Source organism: Myotis daubentonii, chromosome X (genome assembly GCF_963259705.1).
Source record: "Myotis daubentonii chromosome X, mMyoDau2.1, whole genome shotgun sequence".
NCBI lineage: Eukaryota > Metazoa > Chordata > Mammalia > Chiroptera > Vespertilionidae > Myotis > Myotis daubentonii.
This window is the reverse complement of record NC_081861.1, coordinates 23,330,534-23,354,163: the sequence shown is the minus strand read 5'-3', so window position 1 is coordinate 23,354,163 and position 23,630 is coordinate 23,330,534. Positions and strand designations below refer to the sequence as shown.

Genomic DNA, 23,630 nt, shown 5'->3' with positions numbered 1-23,630 from the left:
CCCCCCAAGTGTTCACTTAGAAAATGGATGCTTGGAAAATTTTGGGAACATGTAGCTGGGGTCTTTGAAACATTCTTCAGTGAGCTTGACTGGCTTAGGACTGGGGCAAGGAAGGTGAGGAGGAGTGCTACAGATCACTTCCCCTCTCAATACTTGCAGTTCTCGGCAAATTGCAGCTTGGAAAACCGTGGCTCGTGAGCCACATGCGGCTCTTTGGCCCCTTGAGTGTGGCTCTTCCACAAAATACTGGCTCTTCCACAAAATACCGACTTCTGTGCATGGGCCACGAAGTTTCAATCACACTGTACGTGCGCGCCCACACGTGGTATTTTGTGGAAGAGCCACACTCAAGGGGCCAAAGAGCCACATGTGGCTCATGAGCTCTGGTTTGCCGACCATGACTTTAAGGATTCCATGGCAATGAGTATGTTTTTCTCCAGGTACAAACAACTTCTGGAGGAAAAAGATGGCATTTGTTTTGCTTTTAAATAATTACAAGAAGCTTGAAGAAAGTGGTTGGGTCCTCCCCATTCTCTCTCTTGCTCAGTGCAATGCAAGGATTGGATATACACTCACAGATAGTGGTAACAACATGAGATGGAGTGCTATGCCACAGAGCAGTGGTTCTCAAAGCTATGGTGGTTATCAGATTCAGAAGATTCTTAGGTCTAGCCTAAAACCATGGAAGCAAACTAAATGCCACAGGTGATTCTGGTACCCATAAAGGCTTAAGCCACCACTAGTCTACTGTAGTGTTAATATGTGCTCTGTGCAACTATGGCTGCATGGTCAATAACTTATCCCAGCATTTCTCAAAGTAAAGCAGGCTTCTTTAAGACAGGGCTTTTGAGAATTTATTATACTAATATACATTTTGAACCCCAAAGCAGAAATTAGTGTATGCCATTGGTTCTCAAAATGTGGTCCCCCAGGTCCAGCAGCCTCAGTATCATCTGGGAACTTGTTAGAAATCCAGTCTTAAGCCCATCTCAGACCTGTTCAATAAAAACCTCTGGAGATGGGAATGAACCATATGAGTCTTTCTTATAAGCCCTCCAGGTGTTTCTGATGCTATAAACAGCTTGAGAGCCAATAGTCTTTGTAGTGTTTTCCCAAACTATTCTTAAATGTGTGCAATGAAGATGTGTGAAAGCATAAGCACTTGTACAGAGATTTTTTCACAACTATTTGATTGTTGTTTTATATAAAAACCCCTTTCTGTAAAAAACAAAATAACAAAAAACAAAAACAAAACTTGAGGCAGCACAAGGAGAATGCTGGCAGTAAAGGATTCTTCCAGGGTATTTTGACCACCTCTTATTTATGCCAGGCTTCCCTGAGACACCAATGTACTGATTTGTTTATCACTAGCAGCCTATGCTCTTAGTCAACAATGACAAAGCCAAAGCAGCAACCAAAATAGTCAATAAACCAAACCTTAGAGTCCTTGCTGCAAGAGGGAGACAATGCATTCTTTTCCTTACTGAATGAAAATTTGCAAGACTTAATGGGGGCAGGGATGAGTGAGTCTACTTCTGATATCTTATCTAATGAAAGAGAAACATGCAAATTGACCATACCTCTGCTACATCCACAAGCCACACCCACCAGCCAATCAGAGGGACTATATGCAAATTAACCCAATAAAGATGGTGGCCTGCAGCCATGGAGCGGGAACAAGCAGGAGGCTTGGTTGCTCCCGGCAATGGAGGAAGCCAAGCTTCACGCCTGCCCTTGCCCACTGTGGGCTCCGCTCAAGGCAACAAAGTTTCAATTACAGAAGATGAATAAATCCCAGATACCTGCTTCCAGCCAGCCTCCACTGGGAGCATGGGTGTCTGGGGGCTGTGGCCAGCCTGCAAATAGCCATCAGTCCCTCACCCAGGATGGCCACAACCTCATGAGGTGAAGGTCCCTGCTGGGTGGCTTGGCCAGCCTGCAAACAGCCATCAGCCCCTCACTCAGGATGCCCAGGAACCCCAGTGGGGACCCCCATACTGAAGGGGCTGTGGCCAGCCTGCAAACAGCAATCAGCCCTTCACCCAGGCTGGCCACACCCTCATGGGATTAGGGTCCCCACTGGGGGGCTGTGGCCAGCCTGCAAACAGCCATCAGCCCCTCACCCAGGTGGCCAGACCTTCATGGGGTGAGGGTCCCCGCTGGGGGGCTTGGCCACCCTGCAAACAGCCATCAGCCCCTCACCCAGCTGGCCAGGCATGCCAGCAGGGACCCCAACTTTGAAGGGGCTCTGGCCAGCCTGAAAACAGCCAACAGCCACTCACCCAGGCTGGCCAGGCACCCCAGCAGGACCCCCTTCCTGAAGTGGGTGTGGCAAGCCTGAAAATGGTCCTCAGCCCCTCACCCAGGCTGGCCAGGCACCCCAGCAGGACCCCCACCCTGATCCAGGACACCCTTCAGGGCAAATCAGCCAGCCCCACCCATACACCAGGCCTCTATCTTATATAAAAAAAGGGTAATATGCAAATTGGCCTTAACAGCAGAATGACTGGGAATGACTGGTCACTATGACACACACTGACCACCAGGGGGCAGACGCTCAATGCAGGAGCTGCCCTCTGGTGGTCAGTGCGCTCCCACAGGGGGAGCTCTGCTCAGCCACAAACCAGGCTGACGGCTGCCAATACAGTGGTGGTGGTGGGAGCCTCCGCCGCCTCCTCAGCAGTGCTAAGGATGTCTGACTGCAGCTTAGGCCTGCTCCCTGCTGGCAATTGGACATCCCCCGAGGGCTCCCGAGCTGCCAGAGGGATGTCTGACTGCCAGCTTAGGCCCAATCCCCCAGGGAGTGGGCCTAAGCCAGCAGGTGGTCATCCCCTGAGGGGACCCAGACTGTGAGAGGGCACAGGCCGGGCTGAGGGACTCCCCTGAGTGCACAAATTTTTGTGCACCGGGCCTGTATTATGGTATAAAGACATCTGAGTCCACACTTCATGCAGATAGCTCAGGCAGGATGAGGGTTTAAGATGGAATCACAAGGTGACTGAACTGGGTTGGGCTAGGAGCTCCTGCTGAAACACCTTAGCATTGGGCAGCTTCCCCTCTGAACAAAAACATGCTGATTGGGGCCCCAGTAACTTTATTTGATGGGTGCCCTGAAAAGAACCATTTAATTATGCTTTACCTATTCCTCTACTTTTACCTTCATATATTGACTACTCCTGAAGCATGCATTTCCAAGCAATGACAACTTTGGGGAACTAGTGAATAGTCAACAACATTAAAAATGTTTACATTTTCCTTCAGCTCTCAGAAGTGGAAAGGACCTTAGATGTTTATTTCTGTGTCTTCCCTCTACCTACAAAATGAGCAATAAAAGGGAAAATAGTGTGGATGGCAGAGAGAATACTAGAACATAGGTCTCATTTGTGCAATTCCATCACTGAATGGGAATGAGAATTTTTGTTCCAATTTGAAGTCCAAGTACAATAATCATTCTTTAAATAGTGTTCATGTTAAAATGAATATTTAGACTGTAAATTATCTGAGGGCAGTGACCTTATGTATAATTCAAGATTTAACTCCAGTTTCTACAACAGTTAATGGTAAGTAATAGACATTCAATAAAGACATGTTGAAGAATTTTTCTTTGAATGAATATAAAGAGTTTATTCGGTGCGTATTTGGGTATACAACAACAAATATTAAACAACTTTTTTTAACATTTTTGTGCACAGGACAGAAAACTGCCTGTACATGCTATGTCCACTTTTGGAACACAGATTTTAACAATTATTAATGCACAAAATCTTACATATCATGCAACTCTATGCCAAGATTCCAACTTTCTTCCATGCAACAGATATGAAGATCTAAATGGAAACCTAGCTAAGTCTTAAACACTTTCCAGAAGCAAGTATAAGTATATGTTGTTTAGGGATAACCAGTCTTAATATTTCCTTGTATATAATATTCACGTGCCAAATACAATGACAAGAGGACTCATACACATAGAGGTAAGACATTTCTTATTTAACAACACAAAAGACAATATCACAGTTCCACAATTCCTGTGTTTACATAAGAAGCCACAACAATAGTTTAACATGGTAACACAAATGGAATTAAGAGAAATCTAAACTTGAGGATAATCTTTTTTTGTTGTTTAAGTAATATTTATTGACTGGGGTTGACAATACAATTCAACTTCTATGCACAAAGTACAGCACAAAAACTTGACCAGAGTACTACAAATCGAAAAAAAAAAATGGTAAAATCACAAGAACACTGTTACCTTGAGCCTGAGATGCCAATTCAGATCCAACCCTGAATTTGGTTGATTTGGATTAAGTGACACAGAGTCAATAGAACCACTGAATTTCAGAAATCAGAAAGTTACACTATACCAAAGTAAAGAATACATTTGAATCAAGCATAGATAGAAAACATTAAGCCAAGAAAACAACACAGTTCACATAATTTTGTTTGCCTCTACAAAACATTTAAGTAGTTAATTTTGTTTTATTTTTGAAGAGCAATTGTGGTCTTTTAAATTTTTTTTTCTTGGAGGGCAAATTTTTATCAGCATTAGTGCTGTGAAATGATTGTGGTTTGTCATCCCCAAAGTTAAAGTGAGACCATGAGAAAAATGGGCAGTCCTTCTCCCAGATTTAGTTCACTGATAATGCTTAGCATTCTTTTGCACAAGCTCAATCTAAATTATGGGGCTTTAGTATGGATGATAAAGTTTAATGGCAGATAGAATAGTGAACTCTGCCTGTTTGTCTGGTAAATGTCACTGACAAATTTGAACTTTTGGGTGAAGGACTGCTAGAAGAATTCAACAGCACCTGGAGTAAGGTTCTGTTACAGAGCCCTTGTTTTGCCCTCACTAGCTACGTTGATTCATTGTGGCTCATGGATTTGCCTCCATTCAGTACTCCAGAGACACTTCTGCTCTTGGTTGGGGTCCCACTTCCAGATCGGGAGAACTCCGTGAGATCATGAAGTGATGGCTCCTTGTACATGGCCACTGAAAAGCACAGAAAGAGGGTGTCAAAGGCTTTTAAATAGGCACACCACACTGGCCCTCAACTTTTCTTCTAGTTACTAGGCTTCCACGCTTTAGGCCAAACATGAAAAATGCTGCCTTCAAGGATTCAGTCAGAAGTGAACTGGATCAGACTAAGCAAAATCTACTCTTGGTGAAGTAGTATGTAAAGAATTCTAATGACTAATTTCCATCACTTATGGTTATGTATATGAGAGGATTAATGAAAAATGCATTTAATAAAGCTCTTATAAGTTTAAACATGATGTAGAGCATGCTGTGCAAGCTAAATATGAAAAATATTTTTAAATGCTGATTTTTATCATGATTTAAAATGAATCTCCCAAAAAGTCTAAATATTAGCACAATTCTTAATGCAATAAATGATAAATATGATTACTGTTATGCTGTAAATAATAGTACTAGCTTATGTTAATGGAATACTTACAATGTACTAGATACTGTTTTGAGTGCTTCCTATTCATTAACTCTTGTAATCTGTGTAAGAATCCTCTGATGTACTACTCTTATCCATATTTTACAGACGTGAAGCTTGAGGCACACACATGGCAATAATCTTCTCAAGACTATCCGGTTATTAAAGGGTTTGAATCCAAGTAGACTGGTTCCATAAAAATGTGCTGTGAAGCAGTGCTATGCTGATTGACTGGGCAGTCTGCCCTACTTGAAACCCAGAGTTGAACCCTAGGTCAGTAACCTCTTGAAGGTCTTGCTCTGCTTTGTCTGCATTTTCTAGTCCTTCTCCACCATGTCTCACTACTTTTAACATCCCTATTCTCTGCAGTCCATTTCTATCCTCTACCTTTTCTAATTTGCTACTAATCTGCTAATAATGACTGGAAAATAAAACTATGAATGAAAATTGTTGAGACAATATTGTTGGGCCCTTAGGGAATGTCCAAGGAATTTTCTGATAAATATTAAGCATACATACATTTAAGCATCTGTTTTTCTGCCCAGGGATCAATCTGGCATAATTTGGGATTCTTGGCTGTCCTGAGCTAACAATGAAACTAGTTCCATATAAGTAAGGTGTTACTATATGTAAATATATTATGGAAAAATTAAAATCAAAAGATTAGATGCTATTTCTGCAGTTTAATGTTTTTAAGTGTTTAAACTGTTACGAAAGTTTTGTATAAAAGCCTTAATGTAGAAGAATTATGTTCCATTTTCAAAAGTGTGAAAAAGGAATGATTTAAATACATACTCATTTAATCCCAGCTCCTATAACATTGAACTTACCTTTCAGTGGTTTGGGCAGAAAGTGGGCTGCAGGCTTGTTCTTCTTCACATGGTTTCCTTTCATGATCTCTCCTTCTTTGTTCAGACCCAGATACCACCCTCTGCCTGACTGCTGCTGGCGATATATCATCGATGAATATGTCACGTAATAATTTTCAAACACCGATTCTTTGAATTTACACTCAGGTGTGAAATGTTCCTACAAGAAAAGTAAATAAACTAAAGCTCAATATTTGCAGCTATGGATTTCATGGAGAATCATGTGGTATTGCCTTTTGGAAGTTAAGGACATTGTTTGTTAAAGCTTGTGTGACCAGTGCTCTATTTTAATAGCATAAACTATTATCATTGGAAAACAAGACTATATATAGTATTTTGTGTGACAATTTAGAAAAAGCACTAAGTGCAAGTGCCATTGATCAATGATTCGCTCTCTTTGTAATAAGGTAATGGAAAAATTAGAACCAGCCACATAAGTGTAATATATCTGACAAATACAAGAGCCAAAAATAAAAAAGACAGGCATAAAGCTTTCACGTGGAGCTTTGTTTACTTTGGGATTAAATATAAGAAAATAAATATTCAGTCCTTGTACTTACTTTTCATAGATTCTCCAATTACTATAAACTATAATTTTTAATTGCCCAAGACAGAAATCTCTGTTACAATGCTGGCTGCCTATATTTCTAAAGGGATGCTATAACAAAAGACTCCCTTTTACTTTTAGGTAAACCAAATTACTTTTTAGATCATTAGACCTTGAGTTAAAAAAAAAATTCCTGCTCACCCTTGCCTTACAGTAAAGTTTATAAGCAAATCAATATAGCAGTAAAAAATTTACAGTAATTCTATAAGTAGACATGAGAGAACAGCCCAAGGGACTCTCAACCCTGGAATGTGATATTCTGCCACATGCTTGACCATGTTTTCTTTGGAGTTGCCCATACAAATGAAGGATTCCCGACCCAACTGTTTCAGAAACAAAAACAGAAACAGAAAACCTTCTTTCAAGTTTTGTGTATGTATGTGCATGCAATAAACAGCTATTAAAATAGCCATTTGTAAGCAAAATTAAATGATCAGCAAATTTTAATCCCTAAGTAATCCATAAGAAGCAAGGGGTCCACTTGGAGTGTAAGGTAATGAAGAAAATGTTAACTGAGTTACATGTAACAGGGGCACCAAGGAAGCTATTAGATTTTTGCTCATTTGCTGATATGTTATCAGGAATAACTTTTAATAAAAACGTAAACTACCTTATAAAAATACTGCAAGCTTTCTGGACACCAGTCTTTTCTTAACAATGCTTCCATGGTCCTACCTTCCTTCACTTTCATATGAGATATCATTGTAAGCAATGCACACTACCTTAACAACAGGATCTAAAGCACTCTCAGTGAGTCACTTGAGCAAAAAGGGGCAGATTCCTCTAATTGAGGCTGCTTTTCTCTGAAAGTTAAACAATTGAACATTGTTTTCTTTTTTTTCCTGGGAATCTACAAAAATCTCAGTAATCTCACTGATTCCCACCTGGCCTGCATAGTTCATAGACTGGAATAATATTTTTGGTTTATTTCTGCCTGGGGCACACTTGATAGATCCTCAGAAAATTCACACAAATTCAACCTACACAAGAATAAACATTACATCCAGAGAAACTATCATGTGATAGGAACCAAAGTGCTCTGATGATGGGATACAGAAATTCCTCTTTGTAGAATTCTCAACATAGGGAAAGCCAAGGAATGCCTACAAAGAAATTTGACTCAAAGTCTCTACATTCCCTCCAGTGATAAGGACAATTGCACAGAACACTGCTAAAAGTCATTGGGAATTAAATCACTATTTGGGGATGGTAATCTCATCATTGGAGAGTAGATTTTAGTTTCCTAAGGAGTCAGAAATCATTTAAAAGTAAATATGGTAAATAACACATATGATTTAAACAAGTGATTCTTTGTAGCCATATCAAGACACTATATGACTGACTACAAAATGAGTTGAGATCATTGTGTGCTCTAAGTCCCCAAAAGGGCTGCATTTGATGTCTTGTGTGATCACAGCATCCATCTATTTATTCGTTTATTTATATGAATTTTCTGGCAATCTATTATATGCCTGAGTGGTACTAAAAATTCATAGGTAAATAGCATGTGGCCTCCAAAAGCTTACTATGTAGTTTCAGGAGTCAGAAATATAACCAAATAACCTGGACACAGGGTTTGCTGCCGTTAAGCGCAAAAAAGGATGAATTAAGAAGGTGATGCATGAAAAGAGAGGAAGCCTGACTTAATTCTGATTGGGGGACTGGGGAGTGGTGTACTTTACAGAGACAGTATTACTGTAGCTGAGCCTTGAAGCATGGGTAGGAATTCAAAACAGAAAAAAGAGAAGACTATTTGAAGCACAAAGCTACTAAACTCCACTTCTGTGTCTCCTATCTCTATAAATTAGAGTCCACCATCCTGGCAACTGCTAAAACTTCAAACTTCAGGGTACCTTAATGTTCTTCCACATGCTCTTCAGTCCATGGTCTTGACCTTCCATTCCCATTGCGATTGCTGTAGTTTGTGCCCTTATTACCTTTTCACTGGCCTGCTGTAATAACCTACTAACTGTTCTTTTCTGCTAAAATATTTTCTTACTAACACAAAGTTCAATTGCTCTGGAACTATTTTAAAAATTACTTTTTTAATTATGTATTTATTGATTTTGGAAAGAGAAAGGGAGAGAGTTGGATAAATTGATGAGAGAAACATCATTGATCAATTGCCTCCTGCATGCCCCTTACTGGGGATTGAGCTCGCAACCCAGGCATGTGCCCTGATTGAGAATCTAACTGTGATCTTCTGGTTCATGGGTCAACATTCAACCACTGAGCCTCACCGGCTGGGCAATTCCTCAGGAAATTTTGATGGTATCACCATGCCTCTAGTAAAGATGATAACTTAAGGTTTCATTGAAAATTCTCCACAATTCAATCACCACCATGCCTTCAGCCTCATCCTCTATCACAGAATTGTGTGTTTTTGTGCATTTACAGATGCCATTCATTTCCGTTGCTTGGAATGTCATTCTTCAATCTCTCTACCTACTGGCTTCAAGTACTTACTCAAATATGACTGCCTCTGGAATTATAGTTGATCTCTCTCATTCAGGGTACTTGTATTTGTGCTCTCACAAACTTTAGCTAGATCTCCAGCTTGGCCCAGTGACTCAGGCATAGGCTAGATTGTCTCCAAATGGCAGAGGACTTGTCTATTTTTAAATCCAACTTCATCTTCATAAATGACTAGTCATATTTCCTAGCACACAGCATACCACGGGATTATTGTTTATGGGATTTGAATTTCAGAGATTGCAAATTTGCATTGCAAATTCCAGGATTCTGAAGTAACTAGTAAAAAGTCTGTAGGGAATTTCCTTAATATCATATAATGAAATCAGCTGTGTGTAAAAGGAAGCTGTCATGGCACTGACAGATCCTGCATGCATGATTTAGTATATGTTACAAATAACAGATACTACAGATACTGGTTCCTACAACATTAGGAGGAAAAACTTGGCATTGTTAAAACTATTAGAAAATGGCAAGGAAGGACTCAATGAATTAAATGCTCTGTCAAATCCCGGCAATTTCCTAGTCATCACCACTAAATTTAGGCTAAAAACTCAGTAAAAAGGTAGGAAAATGAGGCAAAAAAGACTATAGAAGCAATGAAAGGAGTGTTCTGTTCTCTGTGCATGACACTGTCATTTTATCCAATGTTTGAATGAGTAGGCAGAAGAGGCTTGATTTCTATGAAATGTGGAAAAATGAACATCCCACCCAACACAAGAAGTGGACACAAAGAAAAAGGGTGCAGGTGTATTTGTCTATGTTTCAACAGTGATTCATATAAATAACAAATTGGATTTGACCCTAATCAGGGAGGCCTTTTTCTGAGGATACCAGGTACTTATGGCAAGGAATCAACCTCCTTTGATCAATCTGGAGATGATTACCAGTATTAGTGCTCTTGAAGAAGGTGCCATAGTGGCCTTGGCAATACTAGGCACTAATCTGAGGTGGCAATCACTGTGCTCTGTATTTACTATGCATTAAATATCTATCATAATAAATGAATGAATAAATTAAAAATATGCCAAGTGTTCTCTGAAGAGCCACTAAGAAATTACTTGGCATGAGTACAGAGAAAAGGTGTTTTATATCTTAAAACTTTTTATGCATTGATTTCTCTTAAAAGTTGTTTATCTCTTACATATCTATATTTTTTCAGAGAAAATTATACCTTTTTAGCTCATGAAATAATCAGTCTGTCCCCTCCTTTGTATCATCATTTCTATTCCTGTTAAAGTTTAAGGTTAGTTCTTTCTTAGTGACCAGTGAACCTTTGTGTGTGTGTGTGTGTGTGTGTGTGTGTGTGCGCGTGCGTGTGTGTGTTCAAAGTTTCTTTTTTCTGGGTTATTTATTAAATAAATAATTTCTACTACTTTAAATTGAATTTAGTGGAGTGACATTGGTTAATAAAATTATATAGGTTTCAGGTGTACAATTCTACAACACATTAGCTGGGTATTGTAATTGTATATTCACCACCACAAGTCAAGTCTCTTTCTATCACCATTTATCTGCCTTTTACCCTCTCCTACCTCCCCCACCCCCTTTCCCTATAGTTATCACCATGCTGTTGTCTGTGTCTATGAGGGCTTTTTTTTTTTTTTTTTTTTTTTTTTTTTTTTTTTTTTTTTTTTTGCTTAATCTCTTCAATTTAATCATGCAGCTTCACAAACCCCACCCCCACCCCCAACAAAGGTCAGTCTGTTCAGTCAGTTCTCTGAATCTATGAGTCCATTTTGCTTTTTAAAAAAATCTTTATTGTTGAAAATATTACATATGTCCCATTTTCCCCACCCACTGACCCCTTCTAGCCCACCCCAAGCTTTCATCACCCTATTGTCTGTGTCCATGGATTATGCATATATGCATACAAGTTCTTTGGTTAATTTCTTCCCACCTACCAACCCACCCCCATTTTCCTTCTAAGATTCGACAGTCTATGCAATGCTTCTATGACTTTGGATCTATTTTGTTCATCAGTTTATCTTGTTCCTCAAATTCCACATAAGTGAAACACGATACTTGTCTTTCTCTGACTGGCTTATTTCACTTAGCATAATACTCTCCAGGTCATGAATATTGAACCATTTTTCTAAGGAACCCATACCATCCAGTTACAATGATCATATTTTGGGTAAAGAATCAATAATCTCTATTTCCAGAATGAGCATATGCAGTAGCAAAATCTGACACTTCTTTTTTACCAATTTATTTACTATTAAGGGGAGACAGTTATTTGGAGGTTGAAATATCACTGGCAAGAAGAAAACATTTGAAACCCTCAAAATCAGGTCAATATGACATATTAGAGATACTTACAGACACAAATGGTAATGGTCAGCTGCCCTTTTCAGGACATCTCAGACCGCCACACAGACTTTGAGAGTCATGTGAAGGAAGTATTAACAGAATCAGTAATGTTATTTGCAAATAACCACCAGATCTAATGGTAGTGCCAGAAAACATCTTTGTCCCAGAACAAAAGGCTTTAGAGCTGTGTAAATTGCTATTCTTTGTTAGGGTCAGAAGAGGCAATAGTGCCCTGTGCTGCTTCTAGCACTGAGGGCAAAATAGAGAGGGGTGCAATACCTTTTTGGCCTTGAGAATTGGAGCCAGGTCACAATGGACTGAGCCAGGAGAATGGACTGTGTTGGTGGCTTCCCTTAAAGGAGCCAAATAAAGGTCATGTCACTCAGCAGGCAATGTGTAACTACATTCTTAGTAGCCATAACTAAAAAGGTGAGGACTAAAAAATATCCATATCTAATTTATGTCATCTCAGTGCCTTAAACACATCTCTAATATCAAAAGACACACAGCATGACTAAATGCCTTCTTGATTAAGAGAAGTAATTTAGCAAACATAGCCTTCAATAGCAGATTTTTCATACTTCCTCTTCCTGCTTTGTATTTTTAGCTATGGTTCAACTGATAGAGTGGCAGTGTTTCATTTGAGTCTGTATCTCAGTAGAATGCCAAGCTTTAAGGATTGCCATGTATATTATAAATGTTTTTTTAAATATATTTCTCAAAAAAAATATTTCTACATGGGCTGAATTGATTTCCTTGAATCTTGAGAGAGCAACAGAGTCTACTGAGGTTGTCCATACAAAATACGGCAGCACTATGTCCCTAGATGTTGAACAAAGCCTGAGAAAACAGTATTATATAGTAAGTATAATCTTTCACATATGTGTATGCTATGCCAAGTGCACACATCCTGGTATAATGTTTCTCAATACATTTTGTTTTATTCAGATGTAACATTTTGTAAAGCAGGCATAATAGAACAAGAAACAAAATTGTTTATGAGTGGGCATTTAAAGAAACTTAAAAAATAAACCTAGTAAAACATGATTTCCTCTTTTCAGCAGGTTCTATAAACATATTACAATTAGTCTATCTACCCCTTTAAGCCTCTCTCCCCCTTCTCTTCCTGTCTTCCAGTCACATTGTCAGTAACCTGACAATCCAATTAATTTAACAATTAGTGCCAATAGCAAGGGTCACTCTTCTAATTCTTAGCTGTGTTCTGATGACAATTTTCTAGATTTAATGTTAGCAGGTTATTTAAGTGGGTCTGACTTTTACACATCAATTATTCCCCAGCCTAATGAAAATAATATATAGATTAAAATTAAATTTAAAATTCTGTTAAAAAAGAGTAGAACAGTAAAATATGTCATACCCATGAGGGTGACACTGTAACTACCTATATTCTCTATATAGGCTTCCCCTTTATCAGTGATTGCAAAATCCAGGATTAATTATTATATTCAGGACTTCGATGTTTGCTCCCAGGGTATCTTTGATGTGCATGGATTTCATTATTGCAAGATAAAAGCATGGGAGGGGAAAGGTTGGGGAAGAAGGGTCAACCCTCACCCAGTGTACTGCAGCTAAGCAAAATTATTAATTCGTGATAAACAGGATGGTTTGTTCACTCAGATATCCTCTGGACCATGAGATACTTGAGGGCAGCTCCTTGAGTAAGGCTTAGCTTATAACCAATGATCAATACACATGTGATGAAATAAATGAAAGAATTAAATGTCATAAAAAGTACACTTGGAAGCTCCCTTTTAAATGTGACACTATATGAATAGAGGGCTGTTTTACAGTAGAGGCTGACAAGTTAAAACTTGCCTGGGAGGGTAGAAAGAGTAGGTGATAAAAGGAGGAAAACTGCCTACAGATAAATTCATTTTAATAAACTGGAGATGGAGGGAGAGAGAAAGGAGAAAAGGAGAGTGTGAGGGAAGGAAAGAGGGTGAGAGAGGGGAGGGAGGAAGAGAAGAGGGGATAATAAAGACAAATCAGTGTGTAAGCTGCAAGAATAAAGAGATTTCCTGTTAACCAAGTAGTAGGCATTAAGCTTATACTGTTGGACTTTGGGTCTGCAAATAGCTAAACATTTCAGTTAAATTAATTACCTTGATTTATTTTTAAATGGGGGGGAACCTACCAGTTTGCTACCTTACTGGATTTGTTGTATAAGGATCCAATGAGATGATATATGTGAAAGAAGCTCTGAAAATTGTAAAACTCCAGAAACATGAAATGTGAGATTCCTTCTGATAATACATGCCCAGTAAACCAGGGCAAAATAAATAAACAAGTTCTCTTCTTTTCAAGGTCCCTTTTCCACTATGGAATCAATTTATAAAGAAAGGGTCTGCCTATATATGTTTTATTAACATGGAAGAATAAAAATTCTGCCAAAAATTAGGACTGTTCATGAATTACACTGTGTGTTTAGTGTTCTCGTACAAGCTTGGTTCCCAGAAAACTATTTTGTCTCCGTTCATTTTTCAGTTCTGCCTACAGTAGGCTGAGAGGCTGCAGTGCTTTCAAACCACAGCACCAAAGAAACAGAGTGCTTTAAAATGGACTTCATAAAATTTCATGCAACAAAATGACTTAAATGTACACATGTTAATTAGCAACCATTTATTTAAAAATGCAAATTATAATTAAGAATATGCACATGGGTCTATTTTTCCTCATACGGTTATAATGAAATTTCTTGGTAGTAATTTCATATTTTAAGGTATTTCATAGAAATTTTAATTTACCTTATGTTGACCCCACAAAATATACTAGCACAGTATTGCTTTTTCTCCTTAATTCTTCGCAAACAAAGATGAAAAAAAATATTAAGGAGTCTGTTAACCAATGGCCTATTTAAAACAGAATTAGAATGCAGACATGGACATATTTTAGCTGTGGAGTTCATTTAGTCCTTCATATTGGCTTGTTCTTGATTTTCATATATTTCTGTAAAGCAGTCTCATGCAATATATTACTCAGGCTGTCAAATTTTACAAAGCAATTTGTTTTTATAAAACACACTGAAATAAGCTAGAAAAATAAAGCAGGAAACAAAACAAAAATAATACATCCCTTATAGATCCTAAGAGGGGTTATTTTTGTCTTGATATAAAAATTATATGATCCAAAATCCTCACTCAACTCCAAACCTGGTCAGCAAATACAGTTTTCAATGGAGGTAACTTGCTGATATTTGCAACAATGGGGAGGGTCAGGCCACATGTCTCCAAGATTGTATAATTGGCCTAAGACAGTATTAGTATGACCCAAACCTTGTAGAAGAATACAAATTGATCAGGCACTGCCATTAGGTGGCAGAAGATGTACTTCATTTTACATAATACATGTTGTAGAGAGACTGTATAACCATCATGTTATTTGCAAAATCTTACTAAGGAATCTCCCTGTGGGAAAGTCTCTTTTGCAAGTGAAGAACACTTTTCTAAAGTGAATAACTTTCTAAAACTTTTTTGGTCTAATTGTGTGTATTAACTCTAGACATAGGCTTTTTTGCTGTTGTTGTTAATTCTCACCTGATGATATTTTTTTTCAGAGAGAGTGCAAGGGAGGGAGGGAGGGAGAGAGAGAGAGAGACAAAAAACATCAATGAAGAGACATACATCAATTGGCTGCCTTCTGCACATGCCCCAACCAAGGCCTGATCAAACCTGCAACTCAGGTATGTTCCCTTGACCAGGAATCGAATCTGCAACACTAACCACTGAATGCAACAGCCAGGGCTGAATGTTGGCTTTTCTTATAGCAAGGCTGACTTATGTGTTTTAAAGAGGAGTCAAATATCAGAAATTATTTCCTAAAAATAAACTTTCCTGTCTGTTGGCTAGTTAATGAAATTAATGTGTGCCCAGTGGATAAATGTTCTCTGTTACTATAATCCTTTTTAACTTGTGTAATAACTTCAGATTGGGGTCAATCCACCTGCAAGGGAATGATTTTGGAAGTATTTGTACTCAGCAAGAGAATAAGCTTAAGTAGTTTCTATCTTTTTATTTTTTTACTTTTTAAAAATATGTTTTTTATTTGATTTAAAGAGAGGAAGGGGGAGGGAGAATGAGATAGAAACATCCACCAATCAATCAGCTGCCTCCTGCACATCCCCTGCTGGGGATCAAGCCCAAAGCCTGGCCATGTGCCCTGACAAAGAATCAAACTGGCCACCTCTTGGTGCATGGGACAGCGCTCAACCAACTGAGCCATACTGGCTGGGAGGTTCTATCCTTTTAAATAGTCATTGCAAGCTCCTGTCTGAAAATTCAAAGCCTTGGAACTCTGAAAACATTTCCAAGAGATCCAAGAAATTGACATGAAAAGAAGAAAGGTTCTTTCTTTGTAGATCAATTGAAAAGAACCTGGGAATGAGGTGGACTATTAAAAATAAAATTACACAGATCCAAGATGGGAGCCAATGGCACAGCAGTAAGCAAGATAGTGTAAGTGAAAGAGCAAAAAGGGAGTGCGTGGAAGTGAGGGGGGGCATGTATTTGTGAGTGAGGGACAGTTATATTCTACAGAACTGTCAGGGACTGGCACAAGGCTCTCCTGGCTGGGCAGCCTCTACTACTGCTGAAATCTCTCCCAGAGTGGCAGACTCTGCCGCAGAGACCATGCCAAGGGGAGAGTGGCTGTGATAGGAAGCACAGCCTTACCTACACCCGTGGAGACCTTGGATACCTCCTGGGACCCTACAACCACAACACCCAGAGACCAGCTGCCTCAGCTGCAAACCCATAGACACTGAGACTCCAGCAACCCTGGCTGTGGTCACCTCAAAAATTTGTCCAGGGGGAGACAAAATGGCAGCCAAATACGTGAATGGGTCCTGCACCTTCTCACAGAGCAGATAGAAGGAACAGCTGAATCAAACAACACCTACTCGGAATTGGTGAATTAAACACAGCTGGTGAGGCAATCCATGGATGAAAAGGTCAGAGATAACCTGGAGAGAGGTGGGATCTGGGCTGGAAGGAGAAATGCACGCAGCCAGGACTAGAATCTCAAAAGGAGACTGTGCTACACCAAATCTGTGGCCCTTGGGGTCTGTGTAGCCCTCCAGTGTGGAAGGGGGTCCACAGGGCTGCTGGTAGTGGGGACTCTAGATCTAAGGCCACAACCATTGGAGGCTGTGCCCAGAAAGGCAGCCTGAAGTTCTATACCGGCCTCGCAGTGCCAGGGGGAGAAAGACATGAGTTGGCACGGTTGCTTTGTCTTTATAACTTCCTTGCTTTTAAATTTACTTGCTAAACCCAATGCATAGGATATTTCAATTAAAAACACTCACTGAGACTGCAGGGGAAGGTGGTTTTTGTGTCAACTGGGGAGTAGAATAGGGAGAGATGAGCAGGAAATCAGCTGTGGAAGAGTTCATCCCTCCAACCCAGTCTTGAGTGTGGCAGGGAAAGGAAGAGTCTAAACACCCCCAGGGAGCCATGGGAGACTGGGCTGAGGAGCCATTTGGTCCCGGAAACTAATACAGAAACACTGCCACTCAGGGGCTGTGTCAGAAATAGACTCTTGTGTAAATACACTGAAGGCAGGCAGAGAAATAAAGTGAACAGAGTGATCCCACCTGTTTGAAACCAAAGTTGTGGCTTATGACACAGAGGAGCGTTTGGATTGCTGGGAACTTCAACACTGTGCTGACTACCTGACAGGAAACAGACATGACAGGCAAAGCAATAGAGAGGGGTCTTAAACCAGCCCCCATGGGTAATTGAAGCTCTACTGAATTGAATGAACTTCACTACTTCAGTTTTTTATTTTTTATATTTTACTTAAGAAACAAAAATTTTTTTCACATTATTTTACTTGTTTTATTATTTTATATTTATTTATTATTATTACTATTATATTACCATTTTTAAGATTTATTTTATTTTATTTTGGATTAGTGTTCTACATTCTATTTTTATTTATCATTATATTAATCTATCTCAATTTTTCCTTTATGGTTCTCAACCTTCCTAATGCCGCGACCCTTAAATACAGTTCCTCATGTTGTGGTGGCCCCCAACCATAAAATTATTTTTGTTGCTACTTCATAACTGTAATTTTGCTACTGTTATGAATCGTAATGCAAATATCTGATGCGCAGGATGTATTTTCATTGTTCGCGACCCACAGGTTGAGAACCACTGCTTATGCCAACACTCTCTTCCTCACTTTTCCCCTTTTTTGTCCTGTTTCTCTTACAATGTTCCTGCTTTAGTTTTTCTCTATCCTTTCTTTTTACTCCTTGGTAAAAATTGATCTTACTCATATATCTAATTTCCTCTCCCCTGCTCCAAGTCCATGTTCACTTCTCTTTTCTCTTTCTTCACTAGCCAATTTTTCTTATATTCTTTCTTTCTTCTTTCTTTCTTTCTTTCTTTCTTTCTTTCTTTCTTTCTTCTTTCTTTCTTTCTTTCTTTCTTTCTTATTGTTGTTTGTTTGATTGGTAATTTGTTTCTTTATATTTTTTATGCTTCTGTTTTTCCTCTCCTTGTTTGTTCTATTCTTCAACTAATAGCTTAATGAGTTTCAATCACCAACTCAGGCCTATCTGCTCTCTATTCTCTTTTTCAAAAAATAGATGAATACATAGATGAATAGATTAAAGAAAGGGAAAAATTATATATATATATACATATATATATAATTTCTTTAATGTATATATATTAATATACATATTTTCCAATTATTATTTTTAATTATTATTAATAGCAGTATTATTACTTTAGTATTTTGTTTTTTACTTTTCTTATACACTCATTCTCTTTCTACCTTCTCTATACTGAATCGTGGTCATTTACCCATTGATTCAATTCCTTGACCTTACCTCCTGGAAATAAGCTCTGCTTCTTCAGATTCAGCCTCTCTCCCTTTTTTTCTGGGTGTTCGTTGTGTACATTTTTTGTATTAGTTGTTGGTTTTTTGGAGTTGTCTCCTCATATGCATATATTTTTCCTCCTTTTTTTCTCTCTATATTTTCTCTCTTACTTTTTTTCCTTTTCCCAATATCATTTATGTACTGTTTTGTCTACCTTAATTCTCTTTTCTCTGGTGATCACCATAATTTGGTGTTATTGGAATAGTGAATACATTCATGTTTGGTGCTCTCTGTGTTGTTACTTGTCATGTTGTATTTTGTGCCTTTAAGTCAACATCATAGAGAGTGAGCTACATAACCAGACACCCTGAGAGGAGAAAAAATGGGGAGACAAAGAAAAGCCCCATACAAAAGAAAAGGAGTAATCACTGGAAAATGAAGTAAATAAAATGGAGGCAGGCAATTTGTCAGATAAAGAATTCAGAGCAATGGTCATAAGGATGGTGACAAGGATAGAAGACAAATTCAACAACATGTCTACGGACCAAGAGTAAATGAAGAAGAAACAAGAAGAAATGAAGACTGACATTGCTGCAATAAAGAACACAATAGAAAGAATCAACAGTGGACTAGAAGAAGCAGAGGACCACATCAATGAGCTAGAAGACAAGGTAGGGAAAATACACAAGCAGAGCAAAAACTGGAAAAAAAAAAAAACTTAAAAAAACAGGAGGAGAGCCTAAGGGAGCTCTGGGACAACACAAAAATGAAACAACATCCACATAATAGGGGTGCCAGAAGGAGATGAAACTGAGCAAGGAGTAGAAAACCAATTTGAAGAAATAATGACAGAAAACTTCCCTGATATTGGGAAGAAAAAAACTCACAGAAGTCCAAGAAGCTCACAGAGTCCCAAACAAAATGAACCCAAAAAGACCAACACCAAGAAACATTATAATTAAATTGGTAAACATCAATGACAAAGTAAGAATCTTAAAGGCTTCCAGAGAGAGACAGAAAGTTACCTACAAGGGATCCCCCATCAGACTATCAACTGATTTCTCAACAGAAACACATCAGGCCAGAAGGGAAAGGAATGAAATATACAAAGTCATGAAAAGCAAGGGTCTGAATCCAAGAATACTGTACCCAACAAGGCTATAATTACAAATTGAAGGAGCTTCACAGACAAAAATGGACTAAGGGAGTTTATTACCACCAAACCAGCAATGCAAGAAATGCTTAAGGGAACACTGTAAAAAGAAAAGAAATAGAAAGGGAAGAAGGAACACAAGCATAAAGAATAAAAATGGCCCTAATTGGTTTGGCTCAGTGGATAGAGTGTCGGCCTGAGGACTCAAGGGTCCCAGGTTCGATTCCGGTCAAGGGCATGTACCTTGGTTGCAGGCACATACCCAGTAGGGAGTGTGCAGGAGGCAGCTGATCGATGTTTCTCTCTCATTGATGTTTCTAACTCTCTATCCTTCTCCTTTCCTCTATGTAAAAAATCAATAAGATATATTTTAAAAAAGAATAAAAATGGCGACAAACAAGTACTTATCAATAATAACTTTAAATGTAAATGGATTAAATGTCCCAGTCAAAAGACATAGGGTAGCTGAATGGATAAGAAAATATGACCCAGATATCTGCTGTCTACAAGAGACCCACCTCAAAACAAAGGACTCACACAGACTGATGGTGAAGGGATGGAAAAAGGTTTTTCAGGCGAAGGGAAATGAAAAAAAAGCTGGGGTAGCAATACTTATATCTGATGAATTAGACCTCAAAAGGAAGGCCATAACAAGAGATAAGAAGGCCACTTCATAATACTAAGGGAAGCAATTCAACAAGAATATATAACTCTGGTAAACATATATGCACCCAATACAGGAACACCCAAACACATAAAAAACAAACAAACAAACAAAAAACTTTTGGAAAATATCAAGGGAGAGATTCACAGCAATGCAGTCATTGTAGGGGACTTTAATACTCCACTAACACCACTGGATAAATCCTATAAACAAAAAATCAGCAAAGAAACATCAATCCTAAATGACTCACTAAATCAGATGGAATTAATTGACATATTCAGAACAGTTCACACCAAAGCCACAGAATATACATTCTTCTCAAATGTGCATGGGTTATTTTCAAAGAGAGACCACATATTGGGACACAGAGAAAGTCTCTTCAAATTCCAGAAGATTGAAATCATATCAAGCATCCTCTCAGATCACAATGGCATAAAAGTAGAAATCAACTACAATAAAAACAATGAAAAAATATCAAGCATTTGGAGGCAAAATATCATGCTATTAAACAATGATTGGATTACCAAAGAGATCAAAGAAAAAATAAAAATCATCTTGGCAACAAACAAATATAAAAAAACAACAATCCAAAATCTATGGGACACAGTGAAAGCAGTCTTAAGAGGGAAGTTCATATCTCCAGAGGCCTACCTCAAAAAAACAAGAAAAAATGGTAATAAATTATTTAACCCTACAACTCAAAGAGATAGAAAGAGAGCAACAAGAAAAGCCCAGCATAAGCAGAAGGAAGGAAATAATAAAGATCAGAGCAGAATAAATGACATAGAGACAAAAAACAAACAAACAAACAAACAAAAAACCAAAAAACAAACAAACAAAAAAACAACAATAAAAAAGATCAACAAAAGCAAGAGCTAGTTCTTTGAGAGGATAAACAAGATTGATGAACCTCTAGCCAGGCTCACCAAGATGCAAAGAGAGAGGACCCATATAAACAAAGTCAGAAATGAAAGAGGTGAAGTAACAACCAATCCCACAGAAATATAAACGATCATGAAAAAATACTATGAACAACTCTATTCCAACAAAATGGACAAACTAGATGAAATGGATGTATTCTTAGAAAAATACAAGCTCCCAAAACTCAACAAAGAAGAATAAAAAAACCTGAATAGGCCTATAACTACCAAAGAAATTGAAGCAGTAATCAAAAATCTTCCAGCAAACAAAAGCCCTGGTCCAGATGGCTTTACAGGGGAGTTCTCCAAGCATTCAAAGAAGAACTAAAACCTATCCTTCTCAGACTATTCCAAAAAATTCAAGAGAAAGGCACTCTCCTAAGCTCTTTCTATGAAGCCACCATTACCCTAATCCAGTGGTTCTCAACCTTCCTAATGCTGCGACCCTTTAATACAGTTCCTCATGTTGTGGTGACCCTCAACCATAAAATTATTTTCGTTGCTACTTCATAACTATAATTTTGCTACTGCTTTGAATCGTAATGTAAATATCTGATATGCAGGATGTATTTTCATTGTTCGCGACCCACAGGTTGAGAACCGCTTCCGGGCAAAGCCAGATAAAGACACCACCAAAAAAGAGAACTACAGGCCAATATCCTTGATGAACTCAGTTGCTAAATTCCTCAACAAAATTCTAGCATATCGGATCCAGCATTACATGAGAAAGATCATAAACCATGAGAAAGTGGGATTTATTCCAGGGATGCAAGGATGGTACAATATACTCAAATTAATAAATGTGATGCATCACATAAACAAATTGAGATATAAAAATCACATAATCATATTAATTGATGCAGAGAAAGCATTTGACAAATTCAACACCCTTTCTTGATAAAAACCCTCAGCAAAATGGGAATAGAGGGATCATACCTCACCATAATAAAAGCCTTATATAACAAACCTAGAGCCAACATCATACTCAATGGGCGAAGACTAAATCCATTCTTTTAAGAAGAAGAAAAAGACAGGGATGCCCACTTTCACCACACCTTTTTGATATAGTACTGGAAGTGTTAGCCATAGCAATCAGACAAGAAGAAAGAATAAAAGACATCCAAATGGGAAAAGAAGTAAAACTGTCCTTATTTGCATATGACATGATACTGTACATAGAAAACCACAAAGACTCCATAAAAAAGCTACTAGACATAATAAACTCAGCAATGTAGTGGGATAAAAATAAACACCCAGAAGTCTATGGCCTTTTTATTCACCAATAATGAACTCAAAGAAAGAGAGGCTAAAAAAAAAAAAAACAATCCCATTTACCATTGCACCAAAAAATTTAAGAAACCTAGGAATAAACTTAACTAAGGAGGTAAAAGACCTGTACTTGGAAAACTACAGACATTGAAAAGAGAGATAGAGAAAGACATAAACAAATGGAAGAGCATATGGTGTTCATGGATTGGTAGAATCATCATCATTAAAATGTCCAAAGCAATCTCCAGATTCCATGCAATCCTCACTAAAATACCAACAGCATATTTCAAAGATCTAGAACAAACTCTCCAAAAGTTCATCTGGAATTAAAAAAAAAAAAGACCCCGAATAGCCACAGCAATCCTCAGAAAGAACAACAAAATTGGAGGGATCACAATACCAGATATCAAGCTATATTACCAAGCCAAGGTTCTTATAACTGCCTGGTACTGCCACAAGAACAGACATATAGACCAATGGAACAGAACAGAGAACCCAGAAATCGACCCACACCATTATGCTCAATTAATATTTGACAAAGGAGGCAAGAGCATACAATGGAGTCAAGATAGTGTCTTCAATACATGGTGCTGGGAAGTTTGGTCAGATGCACGCCAAAAAAAAATGAACCTAGATCACCAACTTACACCATACACAAGAACAAACTCATAATTGCTAAAGGATATTAATGTAAGACGAGAAACCATAAAAATCCTGCAAGACTCCATAGGCAGCAAAATAGCAGACATATCTTGCAGCAATATCTTTACTGACACAGCTGCTAGGGCTATGGAGACTGAGGAGAAAATAAGCAAATGGGACTACATCAAACAAAAAGCTTCTGCACAGCAAAAGAAACCATCAACAAAACATCGAGAAAGCCCACTGAATGGGAGAACACATTTGCTAATGCTATTTCCAATAAGGGTTTAATCTCCAAAATTTATAGAGAATTCATACAATTTAACAAAAGGAAGATAAACAACCCATTCAAAAAATTGGCAAAAAACCGAAATAGACACTTTTCAAAAGAGAACATACAGAAGGCCGAGAGACATATGAAAACATGCTCAAA

General features: G+C 38.3%; 1 protein-coding gene across 5 annotated transcripts in view; it reads right to left on the bottom strand.

The window, feature by feature from the left end:
• Window positions 1-3,597: 3,597 nt before the first annotated feature.
• FGF13 (fibroblast growth factor 13) overlaps window positions 3,598-23,630 on the bottom strand; it is a 642,179-nt gene continuing 622,146 nt past the window's right edge. For all 5 annotated transcript variants that reach the window (XM_059680287.1, XM_059680288.1, XM_059680290.1 and 2 more), the window contains 2 exons: window positions 6,272-6,470; window positions 3,598-4,987 (listed from right to left, as the gene is read on the bottom strand). In XM_059680287.1, the coding sequence (XP_059536270.1) occupies window positions 4,851-4,987; window positions 6,272-6,470 (336 nt within the window). In that variant the 3' untranslated portion in view covers window positions 3,598-4,850. The remainder of the gene's footprint in view (window positions 4,988-6,271; window positions 6,471-23,630) is intronic.